At 38.5% G+C, this 17920-nt stretch overlaps 1 protein-coding gene across 1 annotated transcript in view; it reads left to right on the top strand.

Annotated features, from left to right (window-relative positions):
* LOC121379000 (target of rapamycin complex subunit lst8-like) overlaps positions 1 to 17920 on the top strand; it is a 42289-nt gene that overhangs the window by 11114 nt on the left and 13255 nt on the right. The window contains exons 7-9 of the mRNA XM_041507431.1: positions 66 to 143; positions 5881 to 6005; positions 10302 to 10444. Coding sequence (XP_041363365.1) covers positions 66 to 143; positions 5881 to 6005; positions 10302 to 10444 — 346 coding nt within the window. The remainder of the gene's footprint in view (positions 1 to 65; positions 144 to 5880; positions 6006 to 10301; positions 10445 to 17920) is intronic.

The raw sequence follows: 17920 nt of genomic DNA, 5'->3' as shown, positions 1-17920 counted from the left end.
TTTCAAATTAATAATTCTAATAAAAATTTATTTAAGAAATGTTTTTTTCCTGTCTTCTATATCAGATTCCAGAGCCAGATGCAGCCATACAGTCAATAAGCATTGACCCAATGGGAACAATGATGGCAGCTGTGAATAATAAGGTGAACATACATAATTATGTACTATAGTCCATCCCATCCTTTTACAAAAGTGTGTTTTGTTAATAATTTCAGTTTGGTATGATGTACAAAGAAAAGTAAAAGTGTTTTGGAGATAACAAACAAATACTATTTGTGCATGCAAGTTACAAAACAATTGGATCAGAAATAAATAAATTGTAGTAAATTCCATAATACCAAAAAAGGCGTTCTCTGTGGGACTGACTATAGGTGATACATCTTTTAGTTAAGTTCTCATATTTTCAGTTTGTTTTCATAATGGTATTTTATGAGAAAGAAAGAAATGTTTTATTTAACGACGCACTCAACACATTTTATTTATGGTTATATGGTGTCAGACATATGGTTACGGACCACACAGATTTTGAGAGAAACCCGCTGTCGCCACTACATGGGCTACTCTTTCCGATTAGCACTTCCCACAGGCAGGATAGCACAAACCATGGCCTTTGTTGTACCAGTTATGGATCACTGGTCGGTGCAAGTGGTTTACACCTACCCATTGAGCCTTGCGGAGCACTCACTCAGGGTTTGGAGTCGGTATCTGGATTAAAAATCCCATGCCTCGACTGGGATCCGAACCCAGTACCTACCAGCCTGTAGACCGATGGCCTGCCACGACGCCACCGAGGCCGGTATTTTATGAGAATTGTATTATGTTGTGATAGTTTCTGTTTAGTTTATAGAGGATGTTAACTGATGTTTTAATTGTGCTGCCAAACAGACCGAATTTTGAAAACAAAACATTAAGAGAGTTTATAATAAAAACATGAATTGTAGAAATTTAAAATTACAGTATGCTGAAACCTTTCTAAACATGGCACCTTTGGCAACACTGTGCTTTTACATAATTGTATGAATAATATTTCCGTATACTAACCTTTTATGATACCCAATAGCCGATGTTGGGTATTTTTGTGCTGGAGTGTCATTAAACATCCATCCATCCATCCATCCATCCATCCATCCATCCATTCCTTTGGCACCAAGTAAAAAGTCTAGAAAGGTTCTGTTTTGCACTGATCTTTAAATAGAGACCATGAAAAACATTGGGTTTTACAGGCGGAATTCTGGTTTACAGGCGGAATTCTGGTTTACAGACGGAATTCTGGTTTACAGGCGGAATTCTGGTTAACAGACGGAATTCTGGTTTACAGACGGAATTCTGGCTTACAGAGGGAATTCTGGCTTACAGACGGAATTCTGGCTTACAGAGGGAATTCTGGCTTACAGGCGGAATTCTGGCTTACAGAGGGAATTCTGGTTTACAGACGGAATTCTGGCTTACAGAGGGAATTCTGGCTTACAGAGGGAATTCTGGCTTACAGAGGGAATTCTGGTTTACAGACGGAATTCTGGTTAACAGATGGAATTCTGGCTTACAGATGGAATTCCGGCTTACAGACAGAATTCTGGTTAACAGATGGAATTCTGGCTTACAGACGGAATTCCGGCTTACAGACGGAATTCCGGTTTACAGACGGAATTCCGGCTTACAGACGGAATTCCGGCTTACAGACGGAATTCTGGTTAACAGACGGAATTCTGGCTTACAGGCGGAATTCTGGCTTACAGACGGAATTCTGGTTTACAGACGGAATTCTGGTTAACAGAGGGAATTCTGGCTTACAAGCGGAATTCTGGTTTACAGAGGGAATTCTGGCTTACAGACGGAATTCTGGCTTACAGACGGAATTCTGGCTAACAGAGGGAATTCTGGCTTACAGACGGAATTCTGGCTTACAGGCGGAATTCTGGTTTACAGACGGAATTCTGGCTTACAGACGGAATTCTGGTTTACAGACGGAATTCTGGTTAACAGAGGGAATTCTGGCTTACAGACGGAATTCTGGTTAACAGAGGGAATTCTGGCTTACAGGCGGAATTCTGGCTTACAGACGGAATTCTGGTTACAGAGGGAATTCTGGCTTACAGACGGAATTCTGGTTTACAGAGGGAATTCTGGCTTACAGGCGGAATTCTGGCTTACAGACGGAATTCTGGTTAACAGAGGGAATTCTGGCTTACAGACGGAATTCTGGTTAACAGAGGGAATTCTGGCTTACAGACGGAATTCTGGCTTACAGACGGAATTCTGGCTTACAGACGGAATTCTGGTTTACAGAGGGAATTCTGGCTTACAGACGGAATTCTGGCTTACAGACGGAATTCTGGTTAACAGAGGGAATTCTGGCTTACAGACGGAATTCTGGTTAACAGAGGGAATTCTGGCTTACAGACGGAATTCTGGTTTATAGAGGGAATTCTGGCTTACAGGCGGAATTCTGGCTTTCAGACGGAATTCTGGTTAACAGAGGGAATTCTGGCTTACTGACGGAATTCTGGTTAACAGAGGGAATTCTGGCTTACAGACGGAATTCTGGTTTACAGAGGGAATTCTGGTTTACAGAGGGAATTCTGGCTTACAGACGGAATTCTGGTTAACAGAGGGAATTCTGGCTTACAGACGGAATTCTGGTTTACAGAGGGAATTCTGGCTTACAGGCGGAATTCTGGCTTACAGACGGAATTCTGGTTAACAGAGGGAATTCTGGCTTACAGACGGAATTCTGGTTTACAGAGGGAATTCTGGCTTACAGGCGGAATTCTGGCTTACAGACGAAATTCTGGTTTACAGAGGGAATTCTGGCTTACAGACAAAATTCTGGTTTACAGAGGGAATTCTGGCTTACAGACGGAATTCTGGTTTACAGAGGGAATTCTGGTTAACAGAGGGAATTCTGGCTTACAGAGGGAATTCCGGTTTACAGAGGGAATTCTGGTTAACAGACAGAATTCTGGTTAACAGAGGGAATTCTGGCTTACAGACGGAATTCTGGTTAACAGGGAATTCTGGGTTTCTGGCTTACAGAGGGAATTCTGGCTTTCTGGCTTACAGAGGGAATTCTGGGTTTCTGGCTTACAGAGGGAATTCTGGTTAACAGAGGGAATTCTGGCTTACAGACGGAATTCTGGTTAACAGAGGGAATTCTGGCTTACAGACGGAATTCTGGCTTACAGACGGAATTCTGGCTTACAGACGGAATTCTGGCTTACAGACGGAATTCTGGTTTACAGAGGGAATTCTGGCTTACAGACGGAATTCTGGCTTACAGACGGAATTCTGGTTAACAGAGGGAATTCTGGCTTACAGACGGAATTCTGGTTTACAGAGGGAATTCTGGCTTACAGAGGGAATTCTGGCTTACAGACGGAATTCTGGTTAACAGAGGGAATTCTGGCTTACAGACGGAATTCTGGCTTACAGGCGGAATTCTGGCTTACAGGCGGAATTCTGGCTTACAGACGGAATTCTGGTTAACAGAGGGAATTCTGGCTTACAGACGGAATTCTGGTTTACAGAGGGAATTCTGGCTTACAGGCGGAATTCTGGCTTACAGACGGAATTCTGGTTAACAGAGGGAATTCTGGCTTACAGACGGAATTCTGGCTTACAGACGGAATTCTGGTTTACAGACGGAATTCTGGCTTACAGACGGAATTCTGGCTTACAGACGGAATTCTGGCTTACAGACGGAATTCTGGCGTACAGACGGAATTCTGGCTTACAGACGGAATTCTGGCTTACAGGCGGAATTCTGGCTTACAGACGGAATTCTGGTTAACAGAGGGAATTCTGGCTTACAGACGGAATTCTGGCTTACAGGCGGAATTCTGGCTTACAGGCGGAATTCTGGCTTACAGACGGAATTCTGGTTAACAGAGGGAATTCTGGCTTACAGACGGAATTCTGGTTTACAGAGGGAATTCTGGCTTACAGGCGGAATTCTGGCTTACAGACGGAATTCTGGTTAACAGAGGGAATTCTGGCTTACAGACGGAATTCTGGTTAACAGAGGGAATTCTGGCTTACAGACGGAATTCTGGCTTACAGACGGAATTCTGGCTTACAGACGGAATTCTGGTTTACAGAGGGAATTCTGGCTTACAGACGGAATTCTGGCTTACAGACGGAATTCTGGTTAACAGAGGGAATTCTGGCTTACAGACGGAATTCTGGTTAACAGAGGGAATTCTGGCTTACAGACGGAATTCTGGTTTACAGAGGGAATTCTGGCTTACAGGCGGAATTCTGGCTTACAGACGAAATTCTGGTTTACAGAGGGAATTCTGGCTTACAGACAAAATTCTGGCTTACAGACGGAATTCTGGTTTACAGACGGAATTCTGGCTTACAGACGGAATTCTGGCTTACAGACGGAATTCTGGCTTACAGACGGAATTCTGGCGTACAGACGGAATTCTGGCTTACAGACGGAATTCTGGTTAACAGAGGGAATTCTGGCTTACAGGCGGAATTCTGGCTTACAGACGGAATTCTGGTTAACAGAGGGAATTCTGGCTTACAGACGGAATTCTGGCTTACAGGCGGAATTCTGGCTTACAGGCGGAATTCTGGCTTACAGACGGAATTCTGGTTAACAGAGGGAATTCTGGCTTACAGACGGAATTCTGGTTTACAGAGGGAATTCTGGCTTACAGGCGGAATTCTGGCTTACAGACGGAATTCTGGTTAACAGAGGGAATTCTGGCTTACAGACGGAATTCTGGTTAACAGAGGGAATTCTGGCTTACAGACGGAATTCTGGCTTACAGACGGAATTCTGGCTTACAGACGGAATTCTGGTTTACAGAGGGAATTCTGGCTTACAGACGGAATTCTGGCTTACAGACGGAATTCTGGTTAACAGAGGGAATTCTGGCTTACAGACGGAATTCTGGTTAACAGAGGGAATTCTGGCTTACAGATGGAATTCTGGTTTATAGAGGGAATTCTGGCTTACAGGCGGAATTCTGGCTTTCAGACGGAATTCTGGTTAACAGAGGGAATTCTGGCTTACAGGCGGAATTCTGGCTTACAGACGGAATTCTGGTTAACAGAGGGAATTCTGGCTTACAGACGGAATTCTGGCTTACAGGCGGAATTCTGGCTTACAGGCGGAATTCTGGCTTACAGACGGAATTCTGGTTAACAGAGGGAATTCTGGCTTACAGACGGAATTCTGGTTAACAGAGGGAATTCTGGCTTACAGACGGAATTCTGGTTTACAGAGGGAATTCTGGTTTACAGAGGGAATTCTGGCTTACAGACGGAATTCTGGTTAACAGAGGGAATTCTGGCTTACAGACGGAATTCTGGTTTACAGAGGGAATTCTGGCTTACAGGCGGAATTCTGGCTTACAGACGGAATTCTGGTTAACAGAGGGAATTCTGGCTTACAGACGGAATTCTGGTTTACAGAGGGAATTCTGGCTTACAGGCGGAATTCTGGCTTACAGACGAAATTCTGGTTTACAGAGGGAATTCTGGCTTACAGACAAAATTCTGGTTTACAGAGGGAATTCTGGCTTACAGACGGAATTCTGGTTTACAGAGGGAATTCTGGTTAACAGAGGGAATTCTGGTTAACAGACAGAATTCTGGTTAACAGAGGGAATTCTGGCTTACAGACGGAATTCTGGTTAACAGGGAATTCTAGCTTTCTGGCTTACAGAGGGAATTCTGGCTTTCTGGCTTACAGAGGGAATTCTGGTTACAGAGGGAATTCTGATTTTTACTGTATATGTACAAATTGCCTAGCTTGTGTAGTTACATATATTTTATAGCATGTGTTATTAAATAAATATTGTTGTTTTAGTGTTACGTTTTTGCCTGCAGTGTTTTCAATAAGCGATATAATAATAATCTGGTTTGCAGGGCAATTGCTACATCTGGACTCTGACTGGTGGCCGTGGTGATGAACCGACACAGCTGCACCCAAAAACAAAGTTCCCAGCACACAACAGATACGCACTCAAGTGTCTTTTCAGTCCAGACTCCACGTATGTGCCTGATTTCCTCCCAACAATATAAACACAAATCCTGCTTCATACTAGGGTGTTTTAAAAATTTATCTTTTTTCAGGGCTGGCTCTGGGTGAGCGAAACATTTCGCTAAATTATATTAAAAAATGCAAAACCCAGTTATTTTCCAACAAAACGCCAATTATTACTTGAAATTTGTTCGCCAAATTAAAAATTAAATTGCCAGTTGTTTCTAAAATTCACAATTGGCAAATTTGGCAAGTGGTAGAGCTAGCCCTATTTTCTTAACACTTTTAAAATATAAAGCATTATTCAGATAAAATATATTTCGAATATATTTCGAAATTCCTTTGGCTGAATGATTTTACATTTGATTTGGCTATTGTAAGAAATAATAAATTTGTGCAAACAAAATTATTGAGATAAAAATTGATATTGAGATACTACAAAACATTATGGTGTCCAGAAATGAATTAGTTTTAGAGATATTCATATTCCAAGCAATAAAATATAAGTCAGTTGTAATTTTAATGTAAAAAATATGTTATTTGCCGAAAACCATTTGAAATGGTTACAAACTTAGGATAGTCCATTTGAGAACCTAGAGTGCATAAATAAAAACCATTTGAAATTGTTACAAACTCAGGATAGTCCATTTGAGAACCTAGAGTGCATAAATAAAAAACATTTCAAAGTACTTGGCCCTCATGCATTGGGTGGTATTTCTAGCTAAATCTTTGTTTCTTCTTTGAAAAACATGTAATACTATAAATCAGGAAGTGTTAGCGAGCATAAAATGTTAAAGCCGCACACCCTAGTTCCATCCAGCGAAAATAAATTATAATTTGGTTAATCTACAAACCTGTAACACACTTAGATCACGTTTTTATCAAATGGAGTGAAAAAGCAGGTTTTATATCGATAAATACCATGGGAATCCCCATGTCCCAATTGCTTGAAATAATTTTGAAAGTTAGTATTCTGATGTCACCGGTAGATGTCGCTCGAAGCACAACAATGCCTACGTCACGACAAATTTCACAGAGTGAGCACAGACTTGGGGTGCGTTCCTTTCACCTCTCCTGGACATGTTCCAACTGTTCTGTCCTGGTTGTATCCCCTCTCCAGATATCGTAAGACTTAGCAAAATTATTGGTTTTAAGGGTTTGTAACGTTTTGTATTGAGACACTTGTCTGAACTTTATTGTTACTGAAAATGTTCACGAACTGTGAAGAAAAATCTCACAAATGAACAACAAATCAGATGTTGATTGTGCGAACCGTGCACGAGAAAACAAACCGAACCAAAATGATAACGGTCACGTGATATACCAATGTCTGTGACATTGAAATGGAAATATCCCCTCTAATAATAGATTGGACCTCGCTTGCTTAACATTTTTTTCTCGACAACATGTCTTGTGAAAAAATGCAAAAAATGCATTTCGTGGTTTTACAAACATCAGGATTACCAAAAAGCACTTCAGGTGAATGGAAATGTGTATTCTAAATAATAAAATGTAAGTGAAGTGCAATTTTATTTGTGAAAAATGGGGTTTAATAGCGAAAAACAACGCCGTAATGATTAACAAATAAACGTAACTAGGGTGTGTCCCTTTAACGAATTTAGCACGGTCATACAAGACGCTAATATCTCTTGACGCTAAATTTAAAGAGACATACAACCGACTCTTTAAAAAAACGTTTGTGCAATTGTCTTGTTTGTGATTAACTGAACTCGCAACAATGGTTACATGCTATTGATTAAACCAAATGATAGGAAACTACACTAGTTAGTCAGCAATGCACATCACTGCAATTTGTTTCTACGATGTAACGTCAAGATTTGTCAAAAATATTATTTCAGCTGATCCTACAACATAAGTTTATTTGTTTTTGTTTTAGTTTCTGATATGATGACCTCGCTAAAGTATTCTGTCGCTAAAATGTCATTTATTTGGATTTGCTAAATTTTAAAATGGCTAATATTTTATGATTTACGGTAATTTACTCACATCTAGTCATGTGGAAATTACAATTATCGCCATTAGATAAAAATTTCAGACACTTGCCAGTACAAAATTCTCAATGTTATTTGGAGACAAATACCTGCTTATGTTTCAAGTGTTCGTAATGGTCAAACATCCTGACAGTTCTATAAAAAGTATTTATAAAGCTAGGAGCTTATGAAACCTGACTTGTCATCAAAATTCTGGTGCACACTCTAGTGTAATTACTCATGTTGGAAAAGTAAAAGATGAAGAAAACAGTAAGATGATGAATTAGTGCTCCCAAGGGGTGGGATATTGACCAGTGGAAAAGTGCTCGCTTGATGCGCAGTTGGTCTGGGATTGGTCCATGTCCATTGGGCTATTTCTCATTCCCGCCAATGCACCACGATTGGTATATCAAAGGCAGTGGTATGTACTACCCTGTCTGTGGGATGGTGCATTTAAAAGACCCCTTGCTGCTAATCAAAAAGAGTAGCACATGAAGTGGCGACAGCGGGTTTCCCCTCTCAATATCTGTGTGGTCCTTAACCATATGTCTGACGCCATATAACCATGAATAAAATGTGCTGAGTGCATCATTAAATAAAACATTTCTTTCTTTCTTTTAGTGCTCCCAAACCCTGACATCACTTATATTTCTGGACATGATAAACAACTGGGGGATATTTGTTTTTGTTCATTGATGCACCAAACTGTCAGCCCAAGAAAACTGCCCCACGTTTTTCTAACATTTGCGAACTATCTGATTGGTCATTTGGTTTAACGTGAAGCTCATAAACCAGTCTAGTGGACATTAGCCAGAAGCCGTTGACTGAACTTACCCCAGTTGTCTTAAACTTTTATGGATAGCAGGATTACTTCAGAACACACCGGATTATACAAAAATTATTTTAATAAGGAAGAAATGACAAATTTGAACTAAAAGTACCATACACTGTTGTAAGATAATTATGTTCTTTAAGTACATGTAGTCTAGTTCGAGTCTATTTTAAATTTAATGTCGGGTTCTGGAGGCCAAGCACACCTGAATATTTTGACTGGTACCGTTGTCTTCTGTCATTAACCTTTGTTTGACACCCAATAGCTGATGTGTATTTTTGTCCTGGTTTTTATTAAAACATTAATTTTATTTCGTTCATTCATTCATTCATTCATTCATTCATTCATCTGTCCATTCATTCATTCATTCGTTATCACATTAGCTGCAAAAACCTAAAAATGCCTCAGACTTAATAAAATATTTTGGTCTAGGGCCAAATTAAAAAAACAATTCTAAAATTGGTTAATGCTAAATATTTCCAAGTGTAAGCTCGGGATAATAGCTGTGCATACAGGTAATATATAATCTAATGGTTATGTACTGAATAAGGTATTCATAGAGAATAATTGGTTAAAGATATAGGATATTGATTTTATCCAGTGATGGTAAGAATGGCAGATTCCATGAGGCTTGCCGAGTGCAATTCCCTCTTTGGCCGTAACAGGATAAAGCCAATATCCTATGTCATTAACAGGTTATCCTGTAATCCATAACATTGTGAGACAACATTTCTAATATACCTTTTTATTTCAGCTTCATTACTTAAGTTGAAAGAATGACGTACAGGGTGAGATGTAGCCCAGTGGTAAAATGCTCGCTTGATGTGCGGTTGGTTTGGGATCGATCCCTGTCGGTGGGCCCATTGGGCTATTTCTCATTCCAGCCAGTACACCACAACTGGCATATCAAAGGCTGTGGGATGGTACATATAAAAGATCCCTTGCTACTAATGGAAAAATGTAGCAGATTTCCTCTCAAAGACTATGTGTCAAAATTACAATATTGACAAGCAATAGCCGATGATTAATAATCAATGTGCTCTAGTGGTGTCGTTAAATGAAACAAACTTTAAACTTTTTATGACATACGTGTATCTGGATGTGATGTCCATATGTACATGAAGTCACAAGTCGTATCTTTCTAGTAGCAGGATATTATTTCAGTGCTTTATCTGGTCATCATAATCTGCCAAATACAAACAATGGGTGCAGGATAAAATCTATTATCTTTTATAAACAAAATTGTTTACATTTTAATATTAATATGTATTAATGAATGTGGAAGATATTATTTTGCATAGTTTAATGTACTATGGCCAGTCAATGACATTTTTTATTTTGTACATAAGCTAATTATGGTCTGCGCTGATTTTGTAGGTTGAATGTGGAAGATGTTATTTTGCATTGTTTAATGTACTATAGCCATTCAATGAAATTTTTTATTTTGTACATAAGCTAATTATGGTCTGCGCTGATTTTATAGGTTGCTAGCGACGACGTCTGCCGACACGACGTGTAAGATCTGGCGCACTGCTGACTTGACGTTGCTGACGGAACTCAAGGACAGTCAACAGCGGTGGGTGTGGGACTGTGCTTTTAGTGGAGACTCACAGTACATTATCACAGGTAGGTGAAAAATATCAGGTGTGTCAAAAATAACAGGGATATAAAAATAACATGTTTAATTAAAATAAAAATAACAAGTACAGTGGAACCTCGTTAGTCCGGACAGTATGGTTATTAAAAAAAACATCCGGATTAATGAATTTCCGGATTACTAAAATGTACGTGATGAGTAACCCCTTGATTCACAAACAAAATAAAAACGACACATTTGATTTTTAGAACCAAACATTTCTTCAACCAGTTTTGTTCTGTTGATCCGCCTCGTAGTGTGAATAAGTGCTATTTGCATGTCCATGAGGCCAGTCTACTATTGATTCACTTTATAATTATACATATTATATTAATATTATATTAGTCTGGTGCACCTTTTGCCTGTTTTGCTTAAAATTTGTATTATATATGGTTTACACATGTAGCTCATGTATATTTACGAATGCGAGTTTTATATCTAACAAAGTATTTGTAGTTTGTATGCAATGGCTGAAATGTTATTTATGTGATGTTATCTTTCATGTACATTATTTATTTCAATTATGTATTATGTCAAATTATATCGTGGAGAGGCATTTACATAGGCCTACAGCCTGTTTGCCGATCCATTTCATTTATTTTAAATGAATAAATATTGTTTTTAAAAAAAAGAAAAAAAGAGTAGTGTACTGCCAGTTGCTTGTCTTAAACAGGCTGCAAAATGTCCGGGTTCGCATCGCAAAAAGCGATGCAAAATCTTGCGATCGCGATGCAATATTGTAACAATGACTAGCAGTTTGCGATGCATGTTTTTTGTAACCAAATTGATCTTTGAATTGAGATTGCGGGAGAAGAACGCACTTAGGGGTGTCGATTTTCCGTGATCGCAGCCAAGGTAACTGATTCGCCAATGATAAACATTTTAAAAATTTATCTCAGTGTACAACCTTCTTGCGTGTATTAGTATTTCAAATAGAAAATACTGTCGGAATACGCGGAGGATGTTTGACGTTTTAACAAGAACAGTGATGTAACGTACCAGTTGCTACGTCATCATGGTAACCTAATTTGCAAGCAGCTATGACCTTGTACACTGAACTTGTAGCCTACCGTGCACGCAAATATGTTATGTTCACGAATTAAATATACCGCGAAAATTGCGAACATGCTGATAGCTCCGCGAATTTAATTACGCGTTAACTTATTTCAGATTTAGCTTTGAATAATGCCTATAAATACAAAACACATAGCGCATCACATGCACTTTATTCGTCAAATTACCTGCCACGTGGTTTTATACTACAAGTGACACCATGGGCGTACGACCCGGGGGGGCAGGGGGGGCAATTGCCCCCCAAATTCGGGCAAAACAGTGGGGGAAATTCGAGCAGTTTTTATCTGCGTAAATTTTTAGGCAAATCAACCCCTCCAGCCCCCCTAAATCAAAGAGTCCCCATACGACCATGATTGACACTCGGTGCTATGCATGATCTGTGTTCAGCGATAGCTAGTAGTCAAAATGTCTGATAATTATTTTGACCGGTTGTCGAAGTGGTCGTTCGGTTTAACTTGTTGCGTAAAAAACAGTGGCAAACATTAACGACAAACGGCTGGCTGAACTCACGTCTGGTATCTCGTGACTACGAGATTTCACTTTGTTGTTTTTACACTGATTATTCTTATATTCGATACATATTTGTGGCTTTCGTTATTTGTAAACCTGAATGCAACCTATGAATACTACTAATAAATAGTATTTGGTCTAGTTAGTGATTTTTCAAGTTTTCTGCATCATGTATTATCAGACATACATGCGGACCGCATGGCGAGAATGTCTCGAGTATAATTATATCATACGTGAAACTGTCATTGAAAGGAGTTCAGTTGATATTGGTCGTTTTTATTTTATTATTGGCAAAAACTATCGTGAAAATGTAAAATGAAAGCTTGATCGTGAATTATTTTATCCGCGAAAATGTTTGCGTATACATACAGTATTATCGACTAATTAACAGCTTGGCGTTTTTAATTTCGAATTGCCTCGGCAAATAATGTTCCAGTAAAATACGTATATATATCGTTTAAGAATTGTCAATTTTCATAACAAAAATGAACACCGAATACGTTGGAATGTTCAGCCAAATGAGGATTTTTTCTCGGGCTTCAATCGTACTTTGGATCAGACATACAAATCAACTCAGGAAAGACTAAAAAATCACTTTGAACAAGTTAGATGACTAAGCTGCTTAGCATAACCATTGACAAATATTATTCAGAAATATGTTGTACTATAAAAATTAAACCCTGACATTTCTATGCTATTTTCTATATAGCAAAAAAAACACCAAAGTGAGATTCTCTGGGTGTGTGTGTGGACTGCCCCCCTTGACCTCCGGAGGATACGGCCTTGTAAACAAGTGACAGTGATGACCCTTCACATGTACTGTTCGGTACTTGTTTTATTTTGGGATAAGCAGCCCACAATACAGATACATATATAAGAAATATGCAATTTTATTGAAAAGAATGTGTTTTATGTTTACTCATTTTATTAAAGTGCTAATCAAATTCCAATAGTTGCTAATCAATTCTCCATCCAGTAGGAAAAACTGCTAATCAAAATTTTAAAAACAAATTGCACCCTGTTAAAGTTAGAAAATGTGATTAAATAAAATGAAATACTGTTTAAGACATGTTGCATTGTTGATACTAAATGTTTGATTACTAGAGACAACAAGTTTTAAATTTTATTAGTCGTGTTTTGTCGTACCGGTTAATGTTGTAAATCTAGGTCACGTGGTTGAGTTCATTTCCACAAAGTGGGTACGTTGTTGAGGAATGCATATTGTTTCTCACTTATATACAATCATTATTAGTTTAAAGTATCTACATTTACAGATTATATTTTAAACATATTAAATGGCGAAATTATAATTCATTTCTGCTATATCTACTGATAAAATATAAACGCCAGCATGATACATCCCTCCGCCCCTAGCACAGAAATACAACTCTCAAACCCGGTGTGAAACTGAATGAGCATTGTTCCACTTGTGAAAGAGTCTCAAGCCAGTGTTTTGATAGCAATAACATATAAAGACGTTCCTTTGTCTTTATTTTGGGTGACTAGCAATACTCTTGAGTTGGACACCAAAACAATTATGAACAGTATTCAGTAATAAATCATACAGGCAAGTTAGGAGGGTAGTTACAAAACAAGGTCATGGGGTACCATAGGGTATGATCAAGAGTTACCCACTTTTAAAAATAAAATAGTCTCTCTTTTTTTATAAAATAAAACAGCCAATCTGGTCATAGATAAAAGAAATTATATTTTAAAAAACCCCAAACACTTGTGCTCTATCCGACTAACACCAAATAAACACAGGTGAATGGTTAAATAAACTGCTGTGTGAAACCCCGTGCAGCCATTTTATCTCTGTCGATTCCTTGAGCGTTAATTGGCGGATTAATTTTATATTCAATCAGTGGCGACCGGTCAAACAAAGCAATTTTCCGTTACTTTTTACATTTGTTTCAGAATTATAACCGTCCGGTTCCAGAAGCTGAATATCTGGATTAATGAATAACTTTACTGAGTGGTCGTTTTGTTCTGCAAAAAAAACTTTCGTAAGGTGAGGATTCCGGAATACTGGAGTCCGGACTAACGAGGTTCCACTGTATATAAAAAATAACATGTTTAATTAAAAAAAAAAAAAAACAGATATTTAAAAAATAACTTTGATTAAAATAACATATAAAAAAGAACAGGTATATAAAAAATAACATGTTTAATTAAAAAAAACCCAGATACTTAAAAAATAACATGTTTGATTAAAATAACACATAAAAAATAACAGGTATGCAGGGTATGTCAAATTGTTTTAAAAGTCACTAGCCACAGGGCTAGTGGGTTTGTAAATTCCACATCCCCACCAAAATAAAGCACTAGCCGAAATTTCTGATCAATTACAACAAATTTTATATAAGAATGGAAAACGATGGTTCCGGGAAGCCAACCCCTATAGTACCTAAAAAAAAGGGATGACCTGGGTTTTTCTCTTTTTTTATTTATGTACATGAGTATCATTTTTTTTTTTTTTTTGGAAAAGTATTATTAGTATTACAGGTAGTATTATTTAGTTAAAATTTATCTCAACCTGTAGAGATGAATGAAGTTTCAAAAATAAATTAATTATTTAAGGTTTTTTTTTAAACTGCATGACCTACCCTATAATCCTATTTTGTTACATTTGATCCTAAACAGTTATCTCATTTTGGCTTTTGATTCCCCCTCCCACTATTCCCACCCCCTCATCCGGAGAGGGTAAGTAATTTTAACAAACTCCTCTCTCTAACCACCCCAAACAAAAGAATTAAATGCACAATACAATGTAACACGATAATGTATGGTCTTTTGTTCAGTGTATTCGGTACCGTAGTGAACAGTGATGTCAATTGCTCAAATAGCCTACAGGGCAATATATCCCATGTCAGACAGATGTCCACAAATATATTGGCAAGATTTAACTCGTTAATTGATAGACAAAAAAAGTATTATCTTGTACAGGTGTAAAACGTTAACCAAACTGCTACGCACATTAAACAGGTCAAGTCAGCTCAGTTCTTGGGTTCTCTGATTGCCAACATCCCTATCGCAAATAAACAAGACATTAAATTAGAAGACAATAGATAAATAAGACAAACACAGTAATTCTAAACATGACTGGGGTTGTATTTCAGTTATACTAGTCTGTTAATTAAATGGGACTTTACTACCACGTGAATTGTACGGTAAACGGACAAAACCCCACCCGGAAAAAACCCCACTGGATAAAACCCCACTGGAAAAAAACCCACTCGGACATAACCCCACACAGAAAAAAACCCACTCGGACATAACCCCACTCATATATCTCAATATATAACAAAATCGTATATACAGTATTTATTTTTTATTGAAACAAGTGTAATCTAGCCTACTTCCACCTCACACAGTGGCCGATGCCTTTCAGAACTTCCGAAATGGACTTGATGTCATCCCGTCTGTCAGTGCAGAGGTTATGGAGCTTCGTCTGCAGCTTCTTTATGTGGTGTCGTACCCGTTTTGCAGGTCGTTCACCACGCTCATCCATAAGTCGTGCAGTAGCAGCCTGGGTTTGATCCTTCCGAATGCTGTCTATGGCTCTCCAGATGGTTGGGTGGGCATGTCCAACTAGTTTCGCAAAGGAATTGTTCCACCCCTCACATATGTTATTGGTTCTGGATCCACCTTTCAATGTGATGGTGTGCATATTCCAGATGGATGGTGCGTACGCAGGGGGAATACGGCGCATACGAAGAGGAGATACAGATCCATCTGATCGTTGAGGAGGCTGTATACGGCGATAAGATCCTGACACATAAGTGCTGTCAAAATACACGAGCAAGGGTTCCAGCCCATCAGGGGTGATGTCACGCAGATAGGTCATCCCCTCTGGTACATCATTAACTGGTAGGAATGCCAGTCCATCAAGCATACCACAGAAAAGCTTAACATCCTTCTCTTCCCGATAGCGTTGAACAAGGCCGAGACTCTGTATTTTCCTCCACGTGCTCTGCGTAAGATGGTAGAAGCATCCATGAACATTGACTTGTGGACCAAAGGTTGTTATTACTGCATTCATCACAGCTTGTTCAAAGTCGAGGGTGACAGTTACAGGATCAGCCTGGAATCCTAGCTCGCTGCAGCGATCCTGAATTGATATGAATAGTTCCTCATATGTGGATTGGTGCTTGTTTGGTAGAAATGCATACACACACGTCACAGCTGACTCACCGAGTGGAACACGAATCACATACAGCTGAGTAAACAACAGTGGAGCAACAGTGAATGTTCCATCCATAAACCATGACTCAGAACTGGCAAGGTGACGTAATCCGTCATCAGTCCCGAACACTAACATACGATCAGAGGAATCCACACCGTTGTCATATATGAGAAATCTGTCTCCATCACTTGAAGTGGTCCCCATTCATCATCTAGCATGAGATCACGGAGCGAAGTGGGGTTCTTGGGCATATGTTTAGCCCGTTCTCGACGCAGTGCACGTTTGATGTGATCAGGTTTACCGAGTTCTGCGCGTACATCTACAGGTGTGTCACTGATGGAATCGACTAGGAGCTGAGTAAGTGTACCACGTGATGTGCCAGCACGCTCCTTCATGGCTGAACGCAGCTTTGCCACTGCTACAGACTGATCCTGTGGATCATGGCTATGTTGTGTGAAACTAACGATGGTCTTTATCTGGAAAGATACAAAGTCAAATATTCAGGCTTTAATTTAAATCTACCTGGACTTGGGTAATCTCGGCCCGTAACTAATTTTGAATAAATTTCAATGTTAAAATAATAATAATAATAATAATAATAATAATGTTGCATATTAAATTTAAAGAAACAGCATATACATGTGCATACCATAAATATAACATGTATTGGGGAAAAGGTGGTCAAATTAATATCTATCTACCTACACACATACAAGTTAGTTATGATAACATAATTACCTCCAGGTCTGAAGTCACACCGCCTTTACAAGTAAATGCAGCTCTGCTGGAACACTCCCATCGAATATTCTTCCTGGCATACCTCTTAGTATACAAGTAGCCTCGTGAATTAGCTGTCCCACCCTTGTTGTTCTTGATAACTTCCATAGTTTATTTACAGTTCTCAGGAAATGAATACTGACGTAGTATTCTTCAGCCTTATAAGGGGTCCATTGTGATATAGTTTTATCATGTACCCATCAACAATGGGAAGCCCTAAATCATGACCTTGATCTCTTAGAAGAAAACCTGGCCTCCTTAATCTCTTGATCACAAAGTTCAGATAATCCTTTGTCATGGAGATCAATGCAATCAGTGCAACACTTGACTGATCAAAATACAAATGTAAACTTTATTCTTTATCATAATCTATTTTGTGAATTTTATTTAATAATTTTATTCTTCCAAAACAGAAATTTCAACTTTATTTCATATTTTTCAGTTTTATGTGTAAAATGGTCACAGTGGGGTTTTGTCCATTTTTCTCATTTATTGATGGGGTTATGTCCGAGTGGGGTTTTTTCCAGTGGGGTTATGTCTGGGTGGGTTTTTTTCCAGTGGGGTTTTATCCTGGATTCGAATTGTACAGCCAGTCAAAACAGGCATTTTATTAAGGTTGTTTCCTGTGTATGAAACTTGAAAGTGAAAAGAAAACAAAGTCTTTACCGTGTGTATTGTTGTAATTGACGATGTGAAAACTTCAATATTAATATATACTTATTGATTTGTTGATATTATGCGATGACCAATGTCAGAATAACATTTATCAAACATACGTCAGTGGAGGAAAAACATCGTGAGCTAGCGGTGGGTTTTTAAAAACAAAAATATATATATATATATTTTTTTTTTTTAAAGCCATTAACCCATCGGGCTACTGGTTTTGTATTTGTCACTAGCCCTGTGTTAAAAAGTACTA

This window comes from Gigantopelta aegis, chromosome 8 (genome assembly GCF_016097555.1).
Source record: "Gigantopelta aegis isolate Gae_Host chromosome 8, Gae_host_genome, whole genome shotgun sequence".
NCBI classification, from domain to species: Eukaryota; Metazoa; Mollusca; class Gastropoda; order Neomphalida; family Peltospiridae; genus Gigantopelta; species Gigantopelta aegis.
Note: the sequence above shows the minus strand (reverse complement) of the source record. Positions and strands in the feature narration are given on the sequence as shown.